Source organism: Parasteatoda tepidariorum, chromosome 12 (assembly GCF_982258835.1).
Source record: "Parasteatoda tepidariorum strain Cologne lab strain chromosome 12, Ptep-v5.0, whole genome shotgun sequence".
Taxonomy (NCBI): domain Eukaryota; kingdom Metazoa; phylum Arthropoda; class Arachnida; order Araneae; family Theridiidae; genus Parasteatoda; species Parasteatoda tepidariorum.
In genome coordinates, this window is record NC_141766.1 from 41,126,723 (window position 1) to 41,143,198 (window position 16,476).

The following is a 16,476-nucleotide window of genomic DNA, read 5'->3' on the forward strand; positions in this document are numbered from 1 at the left end:
GACATAACAAGGAACACCAACGGTGGGATTCGAAACTTCCACCTCCACGCTTCAGACAGCTAGGGCCAGAGAGGTCCGGTCTTTACTGTAACAAGGCAGCGAATAACATAAGCCTTTAAATTATTTAGAAATAGTGGGGAGTTAAGTCCCTGTTGAACGAATTTACTCAACAAAAAATCATACATTAAAAGACTACCACTCGAAAACATTTATCCACTGTCCGGTCTCCGCTGACGTCATCATCATCATCATCGAAATATATCTGGGCGCCTGGGGCGTTAGCGGCATTTTTCCCATACGTCTTGTATTGTGGTCTTTAAGGTGGTTCGTTCTGGTAATTGGAATGCAATTGGAATAAAAGGAAATTAAGTATTTTGCATTTTAGTTAAAATTACGTCACTACAAAAATGAGCTGCCATCGGTCTGAAGTTTGTGTCTTCTCTTAAATTTTCAAAAGTAAAAATTTCGTTGAATCCTGCGGTGTCACAATTTATGGTCTTTTCGAAAAATCTGAAATTTAACTTTGCAATATGGTGATCTAAAAAATCTGTGTTGAGGTCACGATGTATGTTTTTATTACGGATAAACCATCTTGCTTTTGCTATGTTCCTGAGGATTTAAGCCTGGCATATTTTGAGTTTTTTTAAGGAGTGATGTGGAGATGTTGCACCAAGCTCCGCTGACGTATCGTATATATCACAAGTATATACTTTTATGTTATTAACGCACATTGGTTGATAGAAATATTCCGTTTCTCGAATTGTGAATGCTAATTATGAAATATTTGAGTTTCCAGTCCGTAACATTAAAAGATTTCTGTTAGGACCAGCGAGTGACAGCTAATTTAGATTTTTTTAAGGAGATTGTAAATTAATATTACTGATAAATTACTTCACATTAGATTCAAAATAACTGCAGAGTCTTAAAAGTTAAGATTGCACTACAGAAAATCTGCAGTTAACTGTAGAAAAACTACAAAACTACTTCAGCTCTGTAAAAAAAACTGGGGACAATTTTTTTCAAGCACATGGAAATCAGTGATGCCAACTTGCTCCGGACAGCGGATAAATACCTTCGAGTAGTAGTCCTTTAATGTATGATTCTTGATTCAGTAAATTCAATTAGCATGATTTGTATTTGCTACTCTACTAGTACTTACCACTACTACTACCTAAATAATTCAAAGGTTTATGCGATAAATCACTTTCAGCTGAGCCGTGTCGAGCTTTTTAAGAAGTTTGAAAATCAACTGTAAATCTGCAACTTTTACTTCGAAGTTCTCAAACGTTTCTGAAAATATTTTGCGAATCTGGAGCAGTTTCTGGGAAATGCACGAAAACGTGTATGTCTTAAAAGTATGAAAAATAAATACTTTCTTTCTCATGTCATTCGTGTGATATTTTGTTTGGACATGATCTAGATATGTTTTCGTAGAATCTCCTATAAAATATTGCTTTTCTTGTTCAATTGAGCGTGGGCATGGAAAAATTCTTGCTTAATATTTGCCTTTATTTTTAAAAAGAAACTACATTTCGAGAATGACGAAATGAAATTGAACAAAAATCAGGCAACTGGCGAAAGAGTAATAGGAAAATGATAAAATTGTTATAAGTTTAAAAGAAACTAGTGATATTGAAAAACCAAAGTTTTTATTTTATTTAAATTAATATTTTCTTTCCTCCATATGGAAATGAAGTAAGCCTGCTTGGTGGAACGAAGTGAATTTAAGGCATATTTTCAGTTGTAATTTCTTGTTTTCAATGACTCCATCTATGACAGAAAATATGACATAAGCCACACACACGTCACAGCCCGTCAATGAATTCATTCATCCATAGATAATATTTTTGACCGGAGCCATTAAACAATTAATTTCCAATTCAGTACTCTCAGGAGGACGATTTGTTATAAGAACACGGAGGACATTGTGACCCGACATATTTAACATGTACCAGTCACCATTTACTGCCATGGGAGTCTTTGGCCTGCGGCGAATGATCTTATGACCTCTTGGAGATGGGCCCAACACCCTAATAACCAGACTACTCCTACACTTTTTCAAACAGAGTTATTTTTACATAAATCATCGTTTTCAAACATAATTACTTTTATATAAATAACCGGTTTCAAACAAAATTATTTTTATATAAATAATCGTTTTCAAACGTAATTACTCTTATTAAAAAAAAATTTCAAACATAATTTCTTTTGCATGAATAATCGTATTTCGTAACAATCACCGAAATGAAATTCTAGTCAAATACCTCACCAATAAGGGAAATTGTCACAGATAAGCAAATTAATTGTCAAAGATTCAGAGTTGCTAATTCTTCCTGATTTTATCTGAAGATTTTATTTTCCTAAGAAGTAGCATTTTATTTTTATTTTTTATATAACTTTAGCTTATGTATTTCATTTTAGGATTTTTATGAATTTGACTATGACTATGATTGATTTTAATTACTGCATAAATCAATCACTACCACTTCGGAAAATAATTTTCGGAAAGAGAGAAATTTGGCTGGCATGGAGATTCTATTTGTGTTCCGAAACGATAAAGTAGTTTAATTAAATTTAGAAAAATACACTCACTATGCCACATAAAGAGATATCAGGTTTCAAACATACGATGTAGTTCTACATCGCTCTGCATTTAAGGGCTAATTAGTACATTAAATATAAAGAACTTGAACTTCCTAGTTGGGAACTCTGTATATTGCATTGTGTTTAGAAAGAAAAGAAAAATTGAGATATTAACATAGCTCTTTTAATTTCGGAAGTATGAGAATAACAACGAAAATAGTATCCCTACAAAGAACTAAATTACTAAATAACTCAGACTACTCATTTAACAAGTAAAATGTCATTTGTTCAATCAAACGCTTTTTTGTATTTCATATTTTGGTATGTTTTTAATATTTGCGTTGTTTCTAATAAATGCCTGTTACTATAATTTTGATAAACTTTGTTCAACACTATATGATTTATTTTATATATAATAACGCATTAATATGCATTGAAGGGTTCAATTATTATTTACCAATTACTTTAAAAGTATAAAGCCTTAATTTCCTTGTTGGCAGCATTGTATATTGTGCTTAGAAACTGATAAGAAAAGTTGAAATATTAGCATCATTCTTTTATTTTTGCAAGTTAGGATGTCAATGAAAATTGTATTCCCCCAATGAACTAAATAACTAAACAACCCAGACCACTCATAACGAGAAAAATTTCATTTATTCAATATTTTTTTTTTGTACGTCATATTTTCGTAATTTTTCAATAATTGCGTTGTTTATTAAAAAAAACGTTTTTGGAGGAATTTTTTTCTACTCAATATGATTCTGTTCGTATTAAATAACTCATTATTATGCATTGAAGGGTTAATTATTATTTAATTATTTAACTATTACTTTAAATATTGGACTGTCTGGTTTTCAGCTCTTCATATTGTGTTTAGAAACTGATAAGAAAATCTCGATTCTTTTCACTATCTTTTTATTTTAGTAAATATCAGAATAACAACGAAAACTGTATCCCTTCAGTGAGCTAAGTAACTAAACGACTCGGACTACTCCTATAACGAGTAAAATTTTCCTTTATTCAATCAAGTGCTTTATCTTACTCCTTATTTTGGTTCATTTTTAATAACTGCGTTGTTTCTAATAAAAACCTGTTACTACAATTTTGGTAAACTTTGTTTTACACAATATGATCCCTTTCGTATAAAATAAATCATTATTATGCATTGAAGGATTAATTATTATTTAATTATTTAACTATTACTTTAAATCGTGGGCTGTCTGGTTTTCAACTCTTCATATTGTGTTTAGAAACTGATAAGAAAATGTCCATTCTTTTCACCATTCTTTCATTTTTGCAAATATCAGAATAACAACGAAAACTGTATACCTCAATGAGCTAAGTAACTAAACGACTCAGACTACTCATATAACGAGTAAAATTTCCTTTATCCAATCAAACGCTTTTTCTTTCTTCTTATTTTGATATATTTTCAATAACTGCGTTGTTTCTAATAAAAACCTGTTACTACAATTTTGGTAAACTTTGTTCTTCACGATATGATTTCTTCCGTATAAAATTACGAGAAACGATTAGTCAAGTCCTCTAATAAATCACCAGCAAGCCAGAAAGCCGACGTAAACACTGGTGGTGACAGATGCCGTTGGGTCTAGATAATGTATAAGTCTTTCTGAGTTTCTCTTCTTCCCTAATAGACTGTCCCTACCCCCCTAAGAAGTGACAAATGGGGATTGCTTTGATGGCTGTCACCCAGACACCAAATCCTCTTAACCATCTATCAGCTAAGAGAATGCTGCAACAATGACATATTCCAGATTCAAGTTCTAACTTCATTTTCTGAAGTTAAATCTTAAGAGTGCTGATAAAGTGGAAGCCTACTGAAAAGTTATTGAAAGATGTCTGCCAAAATTGCAAATATTGACATATCTAGTGCTATCTAACCGTTTCATCTTTTGCTATCTCCCTAGGGTTTAAACTTAAACTCTAGAGAAAAGAAATTACTTAAACTTAGGAAAAAACAACGATTTTCTTTCAAACTTTTCTGTCAGGGTTTCGGATGAGATGTTGGAAAAAAATAGAGAAGTTTTTCTATAATTTAATTTAATTTTTGATTCTATAACAGAATCTTTAAGCTGTCAGAAAAAGGAAATCATTTCACACGTTTTATTCCTGCATTTTACGTTGAAGTGATGCGAAACAGTCACTTTATAAAAAAACGTGGTATGATGTGCGTGTTTAATAAATGAATATTTCCTACTCTTATTCTATTTTATTTAATTTTTTTCACCTATGTTAATCCCAAATACATAAATCATAACTCTATTTTAAAACGTGGTATGATGTATGCGTTTAACTAAGTGGATATTTTCTACTCTTATTCTATTTTTTCACCAATGTTAATCACGAATACATAAATCATAAATCTATTTTAAAACGTGGTATGATGTATGCTTTTAATTAGTGTATATTTTCTACTCTTATTCTATTTTATTGAATTTTTCTACCAATGATAATCACAATTACATAAATCGTGAATCTATTTCAAAACGTGGTATGATGTATGTGTTTAACCAAATGGATGTTTTTTACTCTTATTCCATTTTATTTAAGCTTTTTTTACCAATGTTAATCACGAATACATAAATCATAATCTATTTTAAAGCGTGGCATGATGTATACGTTTAACTAAGTGGATATTTTCTACTCTTATTCTATTTTATTTATTTTGTTAATCACGAATACCTAAGTCATAAAGATGGGTGTTGATCTTTTAATTCTCCAAGAAAAATTATGATTTTTAAACAATAGTCTTACCTCAATCATTGTTTTTGGAAAAAAAAAACTGTTTTAAAAGTATGTCGCATGGTAATATCCGGTTAAAAACGTCCCAAAAATATTTTTAACACCTTTTTTATTTTTTTTATTTTTTAGATACGAAATTACAAGCTTGAATTTAGAAGAAATATTTTTTTTGAAACAAACTATGACTGTTATTAATTTTAAAATTGTGAATATACTTCTCTTAAATTCAAAAATTTTTATTTGCATTTCAATTTTAAAATAAAATAATCATAATGTAAATACTAAAATAATCATAATGTAAATACTAAAATAAAAACCATTTTTATATATGGCTATCTTTAATGGCCTAACGGCTAATGTAACTGGCATTCGACAAATAAATAAATAAAATATATGGCATTATGATAAAATTTTATTTTAGATAATACTTCCCCATTTTTGTACGTTTCTTTCAATATATAAAAATCTTTCATACATTCCATAAACTTAAACAATTCAAGTTACATCCTCCAGAAATATTTTTACCCTTTTATGCCAAGTCACAAAAAGTGGTGTCTATATGAAAAACACCTATGTAAAAATAAAGTTAAAATTTTACCAAGCACATTTTTAAAAAAAGAAATGTACTTGGAGAAAAAGGAATCGTCTTTTAAATAAGACGCTAGGAACCAATAAATAAAATTTGGGGATTTTTGGCAACTTAGGGAAGAATTTCTAAAAATTTCTAAATTTTAAAAAGTAATTGCTTTTACCAAACAGATATTTTATTTGTTACTTACTATTTTAACTTTAAAAATGGACTATACTTATATTTTAGAAACAAATTTTACTCCTTATGTTATTAATATATTAGTATCGAATAAGAAAGCCCATGTCTGCAAAATAAATACCACATTTTTTTGCCTTATTTTGGAAAAAAAGGAATCATCTTTTTAGTAGGACACTATTGACCAATAAGTTAAATATAGGGATAAAATTGTGGGATTTTTGGTATCTTAGGGTAAAATATCGAAAATTTCCCCGATTTCAGAAAATATTTGTTCATACCAAATAGATATATGTTCTGTCATTTACTACTTTTACTTTAAAAATGAACTATACTTACTGTTCAGAAACAAATTTTAGTCTTTATATAATAATTATAATGCGGTATACAAAACAATCCTGTATCTGCAAAATTAATACAACATTTTGTATGCCTTACTTGAAAAAAAGGAATTGTCCTTTTAATAGGACGTTAAGAGCCAATCAGTAAAGTTTTGGGATGAAATTGAGAAATTTCAGGAAAAATTTCCTAAAATTCCTGAATTTTAGAATACTTTTGGATACATTTTGGATTAAAAAACGTCAATATTTTTGAAATTCTTTTGTTTAATAATATTATCGATTCCAAAGAAACGTATAGAATTTGAAATTAATTGTTAGTTTTCAATAATGCTAACAGTTTCGTTTGTAAATGCATGGTTTAAAAAATGGTGAAATAAATTTAATATTTAAAAGATAAGAACTAATTTTTCTAGAATATAATTTTATTTTGGAATCTTTAACATCCCAGGAGAAAAGAGATTAGTTAATATTGCCTAATAGTTGTAATTTTTAAAGATATTGAATAAATATCTTTAAATTAAAAAACTTTTATTACGACGAAACATTTTTCTTCAAACAAACTAAGTCTTTGTTACCATTTTTTTAAATTGTGAATATATTTCTTATAAATTCAAATATGCTTATTTACATTATAATTCTATAAGAAAATGAATTTTATAATAACATAATTACTGAAATATAAAACTTTTGAAATTGTGGTATTACTTATAAAAGTTTATTTTATTCCCATTTTTCCCATTTTTTTAGCATTTCATAATGCTTATTAAGATTCTCTAATATTTTTTAAATTAAAAACAACGTTGTTATTAGCTTCATTTCTTTTTTAAATTCAAGGATAAAATTTAATTAAACATTTTGGAATGACAAAATGTGAATACTATATAAAATCCTTTATAAAAAAATATTAAAAAAATTTAAAAGCTATTATAAAATTTTTAGTTAATTGATTAGCTTTTATAAATGCTAATTTTTTTTAGTTTTAAAATATCGATTTAAAGTTTATAATTTATAGTTTAAAAAAAACATATTTATATTATGTATTTTATGTTATGCTTAAAATAAAGATTTTTTTCTTATAAGAATAAGGTATTGTGAATTCCTCCCTTTCAATTTCAACTTCTTCTTCTTCTCCTTCTTTATTTTTGCTTTACTTTTTTTATTTTAGGAAATTTATATAATTCACCTATTCATTTATTTAAGTTAAGAAAAAGATTTTCAAAAAATAGGACAAGTACTTTATGTTGCTTATTATTGATTAGTCATCAGTTATATCAAGTTTTGCTGTTTCGACTTAAATTCTATATTTGGTCTTATTATGATAAGCCATAAAATAAGCAGCAACAATGTGTAGATGTATGAAGAAAACCTTAGTATCAGTTCAAGGAATGTCAAGTGGACTTTTTCGTTTTAGCTATCACTTCAATCTTGTACAATCAACATACCTAAATTTAAAAATTCACTGTGACTATTTCATTATTCTTCTATTACAAAGAATGATTGCTGTAGTTGTTGTAGTTAATTTACGTCGCACTAGAGCTGCACAATGGGCTATTGGCGACGGTCTGGGAAACATCCCTGAGGATGATCCGAGGACATGGCATCACAATTTTGATCCTCTGCAGAGGGGGTGGCACTCCTGCTTCGGTAGTCCGACGACCTGCCCGTGAAGTCGAGCACTTTACGGTAGAACAGTTTAGCGATTACCAATACCGCACGCCCTCGGTCTCTATGGAGACTAATCCAAGTGGTCACCCACCCGCACACTGACCACTAATAGTGATGTTTGACTTCGGTGATCTGCTGGGAACCGTGTTTTAACGATCAGTCCACTGCGGGACTACAAAGGATGAATAAAAAATTCAAGAAATCTGCCTTAATTTTTTTTGTCGTATGCGAAAACGCTTATATTTAATGTTTAGTTTCCTGCTAGTGTATTATTATAAACTTTAAAAACCTTAGTTTTTAAAGTTTAAAATAATTTAGTTTGTCTACCCTGAAAAGTCAATAATTAAAACACATTTATGCAAAACATAATTGTTCAGCAAAAACGTAACTGTATGTTACTATAGTACGAATTTTTTTATTGGTGAAAGAATAATAGTAACTATTATGAAATTCTATCCCTTATTTTCATTATCGTTCAATCATAACATAACCGAAAAGCCAAGAAAAATATGGTAGTAAAAAGAATTCATACATCTGTTTTTGGCAAGATAAGAAACAGAATTCGCAAAGACAATCAAGAAACATAAATGTCTTTTGGCAGTACCTGGGGCGAGCAAGAAGTAAGGATAGAAAAAGAAGATAAGGGGCAGGCAAAAGAAGAAAAAGTTCTACAAAACATGAAACAGAGGCTATTTGGCAATGGAATATTCAGAACTAACCTTAAAAAAATAGTGTTCGTCCCCTTATTTGTTTACATTTGAATTTCAGATAAAAAAATTTATAATATTTTTAAAAAGTTTGGAAACTATGACTTTTTAGAAATATAGCATGGAGTACTCTTAACGAATGTGTATTCTTACCTATGAAATAAGGAAAAAATACGTATTTTAGTGAGTTCTTTATTAGGACTTCAACAATATCTGATCTAGCTTTCACAGAGTGCAAAGTTAATCTAAAACAGATTCATGGCAATAATATATGCTTCCATGCATTAATCAATTTTGTGGAATTTCGTCTGAATTTTTTTTATGGAAATAGAATTTCGTCTTTGATTTTTTTTTTCCTTCGAATTTTTAAGTATGAGTTCTTTTAGAGATTTCTTAAATTCCAAAATTTTGAATATTTGAGATAGCTTCTGAAATTCCCACATAAATCTTTCACATTGCATTAAATCCTTTTCCACAACATTTAATTGTTGCATGTAATTGCATGTAAGTAATACAGTCTTACATTCCTTAAATGTTTCATTCTAGTTACATGCAAGCTAGGAACAATTTTAAATATATAACGCCTTGCAATTAACAGAAAATTAGATAAACAATATGTAATATTGTTGATAAATCTTTAAATGATCTTTCAAGACCAATATCATGTAATCAATGCTAGTTTAAATAAACTCTTTCCACACGAGGGTTGTAAATAAAGTAGGAAAAATAAAGTAGGAAAGTAGGAAATAAAGTAAAGTTGTAAATAAAGTAGGAAACGTAGCCAAAAAAGTTGCAGAACATGGTGCATGCGCAATCAAGTTGAAATGAATGGTATCATTTTTCTACAGCTTTCAATCAAGCTTACAGAGGATTAAAATAGATTCAAATAGATACAGAGGTGGATTAAAATAGATTTTACCAGAGGCAAAATAAAAATGTGTAACAATGTTTTAACGAATTCTCTGAAACTTTTTTCGAGAATGCGTTACCGAGAACAGTTACCCTAAAGAATGTTTGCACTATAGGTTAAAGCATTTAGTGCTTGTCGGACAGATAGAGCGGGTTAGCTTAGCACAAATTGTTCTATTTCTTTACATCACATTGACATCGTGAGTGGTATTCTATTCATAGACCCTGGAAGAACCATCCTCTGGGTTCCATTCACTCACTGATACACAGAATGGCTTTAGTACGCACTGGCTGATATCCACCTCTGCGGATACTGTCATGACAACGACGGATTTCTAAAGCGAATTGTCACCATTGAGGAGACGGTGGGACAAACCTACGAACATTAATATAATTGTAAGTTTAATGAATAACATCACCCATACTTCAAACAACAAAGAACTAAAGTTTGTCGCTTTACTTTGAATGTATTGTCTAAAGTGGTACTTGCTAATGCCTGGCTAAAATTTTCAGTCGAAATATGCTGTTACGGAAAGGCTTCAAAGAATCCATCTCTACGCGCAAATGATTTAAACTGATGCATAAAAGGTAAGATTGACAAATGGAAAAATTCTGATAAGAGATTCATGAAAATTGCTTTTGTTCCCCACCATTGGATAAAATATTTTGCAAAGATCTAAAATGGTGGAGAATGTGTATTTTTGGTAAGCCAGGATAGGAGAAAGTGATGATAAACTTTCCTAATGATATCAGGCTTATTATGAGAAATGGTATGTCCAGCAATCATGTATGTAAAGAATAATAAATAACTAAATTATAAAAAAACGGTGGACTTCATGGGACAAGTATTGAGAAAGTACAGACCAAGTACGGCAGTCCAAGCTGTTTGTATTCCAGTAAAATAGGAAAACTAGCAGTAGAACCAATACATTTCTAAAGTTCTCAAAACGTAAAATAAAAGTTTTTGCCATTTTTTATTATGATCTACTTACTGTTATTTACTTTTCCCTCCATAAGAAACAGTACCGTATATAGTATATTTGATATAAGTCTTTGTAGTCAGAAAAATTTTACTCTTTCAGAACAGAAGGTAGATATAAACTAGTTTTACTGCAAGTTTTTTTTTATTTCCTGTATACATGCAGTCGACTCTTAAATAAGATATGTCTTTTCTAAAAAGAAAATTTTAAGTTACATTTATTTTGTGAAACATGCATTTTGAGCCATGTTAATCTTTTTGGATAGCTATGTCCATTTACTATAAAGTGAAGCATTTTTAAACAGGTATTTTGGGATATATTCAAAATAAGTAAAAAATAAATCTCACCTCTCCATGCTATAAGGACTAAATATTCATTACCTATGAAAAACTCTTTTTGATTCAGATAATTTAACACCTTATTAGCCTCTTTTCATTAGATTTTGGAAAGTTGGATTATTTTAATAAATGGGAAGGAAAAAACTGTCAAGGTAGCGATTGTTACGTGATTCAACTAATAGCTATTCCTTACAACAGTGCTGTCCTGCAATAGACGGATCGCAAAGACACGGTTCCCAGTAGAAAACCGAAGTAAAGCATCACTGTCTGCGATCAATAAGCGGGTTGGTGATCACTTTGATCAGTCTACGTAGGAACAGAGGGTGCGCGGCATCAGTCCTGCTTGAACAGTTCGACCGTAAAGTGCTCAACGTCGCGTGCAGGTCGTCGAGCTATCAAAGCGGAGGAGTCACCCCCTCTGCAGAGGATCAAAATTGTGATGACATGCCTTCGGATCATCCTCTGGGATGTTTCCGAAACCGTCGCCAATAGCCCAATGGTCAACTCTGGTGTGACTTAAATGAAATACCTACCTATAATACATATTACAACAGCGCTCCCCAAACTCTTTATCGCCTCGGACCGGTCAATGCTTTATAATTTTACCATGACTAAAGGGGGAGGAGAAAAGTTGATTGTTTATATTTTAGATGTTTTTTACTTAATAATTTTAATTTAATGTACTTAAACTTGCCTTCAAATTGAATCACTGTTACATTCACGGTATATGTGAGGCTTTAGGTGAGTGATCTTAGTTTTAAGCTTATTTCAGCTTCCAGTTAACATCGGGTCCTTATCAAGTCGCACAAACCCGTAAGAAATATACGGCTGTAAGCAACGGTGCCATTTCAACAACGGATCTGCATCAGTTCACGGTTCGGTGGTTGAGGACCACAACATGTTGCTAAAACTCGTAATATGAGCATTATAAGACTCTTTTGTAAATTTGAAAAATTTTATTGAAAGGTAGATAAGTTTAAAGTACTTAAAGATATTAACTGCTGAAATAACAGAAATGCTCTGATATTTATATCTGAACCAGTATCAAAACACTAAATTTATTAAAAAACTTTTTACACAGTAAAATATAGTTTATTTATTATTTTTAATCCTTTGACTCAGATGGGACTCCAACTACAAGCAAACATATATTTTGGGGCTTTTTTTAATAAAAAAAACAGTCTAATCGTTACAAAAAAGTCTGCTAGATTATAGGAATCGTATTTGTATTAAAATATAAAATCCCAAAAATTTAGTTTGAAATTTTTCTTCATTCATTCTTAAACATTTATCAATAATTAATTTTATAAATTAAGGAAATTTAAATGACAAATAACTGTTTTTCTTAGATCCAAATAAACGCAAATAAGTGCAAGTTTGAAAAATTATTGTTTGGAAGTGACCAGTGTTTGGAAGATTTTACCTTTAACGTAGAAAAATACACCAGTGTTTCATGATGTATTTCATAACAGTAAATTATTGAAATACTAAATATAATATTTTTCTCTAATATTTTGATCTAAATTAATGCAAAATGATGAAAAAAGTATGAAAAATATATTTAATAAATGTTCTGCGCCGGAGGGTTAAGGTAATTATCTAGTTATCATCCTTTCAAAACTTTATATTCTTATATTTATTTGCAAACACATCGAAATTATTAAACACATTTTTTGGACGTTACAGTTAACAGTATGAATGTCCAAATTGGCCTTTTTGGTTAGAAAAAGCATTTTTAAGGTCTTAATAGTTCATGTTTATTCCTTTTACTAATCAGTACTATAAATTTACTCTGAAATTTACTGAGAATTAAATTGAAATTTAATTTTCATGAGAGCTTAAGTGTAAAGCTCTTATTAGTGTAAAGCTCATATGTTTTAATAACTGTCCTTACATTTTTAGTTAAAATATAGTAATTATAATGCAACTGAAATCCTTTCTTTTATTTCAGTAGGCTGTCAACGACACCCCATTATCATTTTCATTTATTTATGTATAAGAACGAAATTGTGTCAATATATGGACTACAAAGCATTTCTTTTGCTTTTTACCATGGAAAAAATGCGAAGAAAAATGAATTAAATCATGTATTATTCATATATTTCATTTTTGAAAACTGCCGAAATGTAAATGAGTTGTAATTTGAATGTTAGAATATCTACCTTATATGTCATTCTTTTCCTTCCTTATGATTTTCCCATTGATTTTTTAGACGAAAAAGTAAGTAAAAGTTTTCTGAGTTATAGTTCTTTTTTTTCAGAATAATACTTTAGAATATTTTTAACCGAAGATAAGAAATTGAAACAAAAAGTTTTTTTTTTTCTTGGAGAGATGTAAAAGAAGTATAAAATTGAATTTTTATTGATATAAAAGATGTAATTTTTTTCTTAATGACAAACATAAAATATTTAAACGCAATATTCAAACTCAATAAAATATTTAAAAGCTATATTTGTCATGTTTAGTTTGAACAAATTCGATAAAAGGCTCGTTGTGAAATACGCGCGCTAAAAAATAAATGTTGCTGGAATATAAAGGAATTTTTGTGTTTTTTGATAATATGGTAACACTTTTAAAAATGCCAAGCATTACTTGTTTTTTAAAGTAGAATTTTTCTCAAATGCTTTAAGGGGTAGAAATGTTTTCATACTTTAATAATTTGGTTTTAAATTAATTTTACCATTACAACAGTTTAAATATATAAAGAGGCAGAGATAGCCTGGTTGGCAGGGTGCTGGAGTCAAGTTTGTGAGAATGGGAGTTCGAATCTAACCGGCCGAAACTAGTGATTAGTAAAGGTTAAATTTGTCAGGTCACGAAGTCCTCCATGTTCCCATAACAGATCAATACTTCTAGGGGTACTGAATGGAAATTAATTGTTTTCTGGTTCTGGTCAAAATTACGATTTGTGGACGAATGACTAGATTTATGAATGATTCCGTCGAAGAGAAAATGGAGTTGAAGCGAGGACATTTTCGCGCTACGATTTTCTACGGTTTTAAAGCTGGATTAAATCAAGAAGAATGCGTTCAATGGTTGCAATTAGCATTTGGTGATGATTCTCCAGCTCTTGTTACTGTATTCAGATGGTTTAAGGAATTTAGCAGAGATCGCAATTTTCTTCAGGATGAAGAACACGCAGGAAGGCCGCCGTCGGTAGTAATCCCGGACAATGCGTCTGCCATACGAAAACTGTTAAAGGATGGTAATCGCTGTACCTATCAAATTATACAGAAGGAACTTAACATTGGATCCGCAGCCATACTCAAAATGATTCATGAAGAATTACAAATGAAAAAAGTAGTTTGGCGTTGGGTTCCCCATAATCTAACTGAGCACCAAAAACAGGAGCATGTCAGAATCAGTAAAGAAACTCTTAAATTGCTAAATGATGGTGGCAACCGCATTATTTCTGAAATTGTAACGAGTGATGAACTGTACATACCGTTTTTTAACTTTCCAACGCGTCAAGAAAGCAAAGTATGAGTCTTAGAAGATGATCCCCGCCGACAATGGTGAAAAGACAAAGCGCACTGAAAAAAGTGATGTATGCCGCTTTCTTCAGAAGTACGAGATTGGTCAAAGCCATCTAGTTGGAAGAACAGAAGGCAGTAACAGCAAACTGGTATACCACTAAATGTCCTCCAGAAATTCTACAAGAAGTGAACGTTAGGGGACTAATGCTTCACCATGACAAAGCATCTTCACATACTGCCGGATTAACAGTTGAGTTTCTTAAATAAAAACAAGTTAAAGTGATAGAACATCCGCCGTATTCACCTGATCTAGCCATGTGTGACTTTTGGTTATTCTTTTATCTTAAAAAGAACTTACGTGGACGTCGTTTTCATTTAAAAGAAGAGATTGATGTGGCTATAGATGCATTTTTTCCATCTATTCCAAGAAATGAATGGCTTGAGGCATTTAATCTATGGAAAATTCGACTACAAAAGTCCATTGATGCTGGAGAAGACTACTTGGAACACACCTGAAATTTTGTAAGAGTAACTTTAAAAAACCTAGTTGTATCTCAATAATTTCTGAGTGACCCTCGTTCTAGGAATAAGTTGTTAACTTAAGTAACTAATTATTTCATATTAAATGCTAGTCCATAGTAACTAATCATTTTCTGAAAAACGATAGTCTATATTATAATTATAATTATAATTTAATAATTATTATAATTTAAGCGACTAAGTTATTTCAAGTACTATTTCATTATTTTGTATGCCAAGGTAAAACTCATTAGAATTTTTGCAGTACAATTGATGACCTAACGCTATACATTTTTTCAATTGAAGTATCAAAATATTTCATATCAAATTCTCATCCATAGTAACTAATCATTTTATAACAAAGGTTGTTCATAATTTTAGTAATTTTTTTTTTATTTCAAGAGTTTTCCATTATTTTGTAAGTCGATGCACAACTCTTATAAAATTTGCGGCGTAAATGATAACCGATATCCTAACACTAGGCATAAGGTGTGATGATACTAAAATCTCGTAATCCGTATATAGATAGATGTACTCGAAAAACATTTTCACCAGAATTAAATTGAGTTTGATGAAATGGATAAGAATTACAAGTTTCACTTAAGTACTTACTTTTTTAATCCTCTTACTTAAGTAGAAATCATCGAAGCCTATTTGAAAGATTTTATCTTTGTCGGATACAATTTTCGACGTCACTGCTCCTAAAACTTAACAAAAAAAAAGGAATCTCTTAGCCTAGAAACAGGAAAATTCCTTAAATAACCTTAAAAGTTATTGAGAAGTATTTTGGAATAAAGTATATAGATCGATCCGTTTTATGAAAATTTCCATCAATACAAAATGCCAAAACCTCTTTTCCATAACTCGTGCAAAGAAAAGATTTAAATATGTTATGCATAAAAGTAGAATTTGTTTATAAGCTATGTATGTTGCATTCCATGGGATAAAGCATTAGAAAAACAATTTTTGCAGTGTCTGATAAAAGCATTTTTATGATGAGTTACTTTTTGATGTTATTTTTTTAATTAATCCATATTAATTGTAAGATCAAATGTCTCTCTTCCATAACTCATACTAATTTAAATAAGTTGAACATAAAAAGAATTTGTTTATAAACTATCTACATTGCATTGCATGGGATAAGGCAATAGAAAAAATTTTTTTGCAGTATCCGATAAGGCATTTTTATGATGAGTTACTTTTTGATCATATTTTTTTTAGTTAATCCATATTAATTGTAAGATCAAATGGCTCTCTTCCATAAATCATACTGATTTAAATAAGTTAAAGATAAAAAGAATTTGTTTATAAACTTTCTATATTGCATTCCATAGGATAAAGCATTTGAAAAACAATTTTTGCAGTGTCTGATAAAAGCAACTTTATAATGATTAACTATTTGACGATATTTTTAATTAATACATATACT

At 30.0% G+C, this 16,476-nt stretch overlaps 1 protein-coding gene across 1 annotated transcript; it reads left to right on the forward strand.

The window, feature by feature from the left end:
• Window positions 1-13,968: 13,968 nt before the first annotated feature.
• On the forward strand, window positions 13,969-14,538 carry LOC107449677 (histone-lysine N-methyltransferase SETMAR-like). Its single transcript, XM_016065282.1, has one exon. The coding sequence runs from the start codon at window positions 13,969-13,971 to the stop codon at window positions 14,536-14,538; it is 570 nt and encodes a 189-aa protein (XP_015920768.1).
• The last annotated feature ends 1,938 nt before the right edge of the window (window positions 14,539-16,476 follow it).